At 43.4% G+C, this 3,182-nt stretch overlaps 1 protein-coding gene across 1 annotated transcript in view; it reads left to right on the forward strand.

Moving 5' to 3' along the window:
- Positions 1–80: 80 nt before the first annotated feature.
- Positions 81–3,182, forward strand: part of ZNF410 (zinc finger protein 410) — a 19,024-nt gene continuing 15,922 nt past the window's right edge. Inside the window, exons 1-2 of the mRNA XM_009319382.1 lie at positions 81–180; positions 943–1,139. Of these exons, the coding sequence (XP_009317657.1) occupies positions 1,107–1,139 (33 nt within the window). The 5' untranslated portion in view covers positions 81–180; positions 943–1,106. The remainder of the gene's footprint in view (positions 181–942; positions 1,140–3,182) is intronic.

Genomic DNA, 3,182 nt, shown 5'->3' on the forward strand with positions numbered 1-3,182 from the left:
CGGGCCTGGCAGCTCCGGCTCTCGTCTCCGTGGGTCGCTCGGGTCCCGCCCTCCCGGGCGCGGGCTGAAAGGGGGCAGCGGGTGAACCAGCGGGAATATTCCCGAGCCCCGGCTCGCGTGCGTTGGTCCGAGTTACCCTGCTTTCACTGCGTTTGTTCTCCTGTCCCTTGGCGGCAGGAGGTGAGGCTCCTGCACGGAGTATCTCGTGCCGCACTGCTTGCTGTCAGGAGTACTAGAGGGAGGCTTTAGGTTCTCTTTTTAGCTGATCCACTCTTCTCATTTTTTAATATAGTCAATAGATTTGTAATTGTGGTGGAAGGGGGGGCAAGGACTGCACGTAGTTCACTTTCTTCTCCCATCGCTAGTGTCCGAGTGCCTTCTCAGTAGGCAAAAATAGACACAAACATGTTCTTATTTTCCCTTGTAGCCCAAAGAAGAAACATTGTACAGGTGCTTATGAAGTAACTTCTAACCTACCTGTGTTCATCAAGATATTTCTCATAATCAGAAATGTAACATCTTAACAGACAGGAAAAGCAGAGGTGTCCTGGTGACAGGTTGTTTGTATATGGCTGTCTTTCATCAACAATTTGCATAATTCCACTGTTTTGCAGGCTGGGAATTCAGCCTCCTTGTCTTTTGCGCGCTTTATGTGATTTTCAGTTGATCCCATAAGTTTCCAGGACAAATGATTCAATTTTCCGTTGAAAATGAGCTATTGCAAAGAAAATGTGGTAAATAGCCTTTGAAAACTAATTTCGCAGTGTTAGGTTGTTATTTTGCCGACTCAATGACAACAGAAATGCAGGAACCAGGGTAAATGAGTTTTCCCAGTACTTCAAAGTATATTTTACGGTTACATGCAACATCTGCTTGCTTCCTTTAGCTTTGCTCTTGTTTTTTGGTTCCTCTCTCTTTATATTTCCTTTTTTGTTGTTTTAGGTTAAATTGAATATTTGCACAACACAGCTTCTTGCAGAAGGACCACCACACTGTTTTACACTTAGGAAAATATGAGAATAAGCAGGGAGTGTTCTCTCTGAACCAAAAAAAAAAAAAATCTGTGCCTTGCTGAGGACAGCTGCAGGAATCGGACACTTGAATCAATGTTATCGGATGAGTTAGAATCCAAACCTGAGGTGAGCAATTATGAACTGGGTTTGGTTCCCAGGAACATTTGTGGGCAACACTTAGAAAACGTTCCATGAGTTTACTCAGTTTGCTGCTTACATGTTAATTCTCAAAGCATTTTCAGTGGCATCTTCTAATGCTTCCATGTTTTGATTTGAATGGTAAAAGATTAAAGAATATTGCAGTTTTTTCCCCCTCCTTTCAAGTGTCAGCCAATACTCTTGCCTGTACTCAGGTTATATTATTTTTTTCACCATTATAATGTTCTTTCTGTTACAAGAATAAAATAAATTACTGTATTGCCTACTTCTTTCCCTCAAACCAAATTGACTTTACTCGGGTTTGGGGAGTCTGGATTATTCTATTAGCACCAGCCAGTTCTGTTTTTTTAAAGTACTTGTGTTCCCATTAAGCAGTTGGCAGAAGCGGTAGGCAGCAGCACCCAGGGGATCCTGGTTGCTCGGTGTGAGGCTGCCGGACCATTCCCAGGTTCAGCCGGTAGCACGGCTGAGCATGAATTGCAGTGATGTGTGTGTGTGTTGTGATGTGCTGGCCACAAACAGAATCACAGGTAAAGAACCTTTAAGAGGTAAACATAAACAGCATGAACACCACAAAAGTTTGCTAGTGGAATATATCTATACCCACGCTCAACTCTCATGCATACTCACATTCACAGATGTCTCTGGTGTCTGCCAGGCCTAAAGTCTTTCTGGTGTCTGTGCCCAGACCCAGGGCTTTTTAGCCAGTTTCTGGCTGGAATCTTGAGTCTTTCCAGACTGTGTTTTGCTCCTCCTCACACATTAGTAGACTAGAAGTTCACTAGCAGTCCACTCACTTGTGGGGAGAATATTTAGGAATATGTTTAGTAAATAGATAGAAGGGATGGCAGTGATCAGACACAGCAGTGTACTGACCAGCAGCCAGCTAACATATGATTGGAGTCCCCTCTCTCCCCCCTACCCATGGTTCTTTTTCCACTTATCCACCTCGATTCCTCCTTTGATCCTCCCCCTAAACACTGCATAATAAGTTTTACACATCCTGCAGTCCCTGTTGCATCCCATAAGTTTGGTCCTTCCTATAACCCAAGATAATTTTGTTTTTTTACCAGTTGCAAAAGTTCTGCTTGAACCTCCTCAAGATTTCACTTCAGCAGTGGCCCACTGATTAGTGTCTGAGGAGTTCTGGTCTTTGTTACTCTAAGCTGTAATTTGCTAGATACAACTGTCTGCAGTTTGTTACATTCAACACAATTGTATCACTGTGTTCAACTTACTACATCTCCTGTTTCTTGTCTTCTAGGCTGAATAGCCATTAGCCAGCCACCTGTACATTCCCCCACCTAAAAGCGCAGAGGACTATATGGCCTTGTGTCCTTACTTTTTTTGATTCTCAGCTTTACCTCTTCAGAAGGCTAAGGTCATAGCAGTACTAAGTCCTCTGCTCTAGGAAGTACCTTTTGGGGAAGTTCACAGGTGTAAATAGAATTGTTTTTGAGTCTTCTGTTTCTGTCCCTTTTCAGTCCATGTGCAATACAGCAGGTATCTTAAACTGGTACTCTAAAGAGAATGATGATTACATGCTGGTAATTCGTCACAGCCCAGGTGATGTGGTAAGGTATTTGTTTCTTAACAGAGCAGCCAAAGTCCTTCCAATCACACTCTTCAGGAAAAGTAGCTATAAATTCTAGTAGCCCTGAGTAGTCTCAGTATCAGCTGCAAGGAGTTCCTTTCTCTTGCCTTGTGGTTGATCTCTCATAACTTCTATCAAATTTCCTCCCAGTTCTGAATGATAAGGTGGGGGACTTTGTTACTTCAGTCTGCGAGTGGGTGGATTCCCGTAGATTATTTCTGACAGCTAAGGACCAAGACAGTTGGAATGCTTGTTCCCTCATTCCTCAACTAGGATCTGTATGTGGGCCTTGTCTTTTCTCGACTTCAGTAAGGTATTTGTTAATTAGGCATGTTTACATAATAGCCCTATTTCCTCATAGCAGAGCTGCATTTTCCTCCCAGCAAGCCCAGAACAGAGTAGGCCATTCTCAGCAG

The sequence above is a fragment of the Pygoscelis adeliae genome, unplaced genomic scaffold (genome assembly GCF_000699105.1).
Source record: "Pygoscelis adeliae isolate BGI_AS28 unplaced genomic scaffold, ASM69910v1 Scaffold71, whole genome shotgun sequence".
Taxonomy (NCBI): Eukaryota; Metazoa; Chordata; class Aves; order Sphenisciformes; family Spheniscidae; genus Pygoscelis; species Pygoscelis adeliae.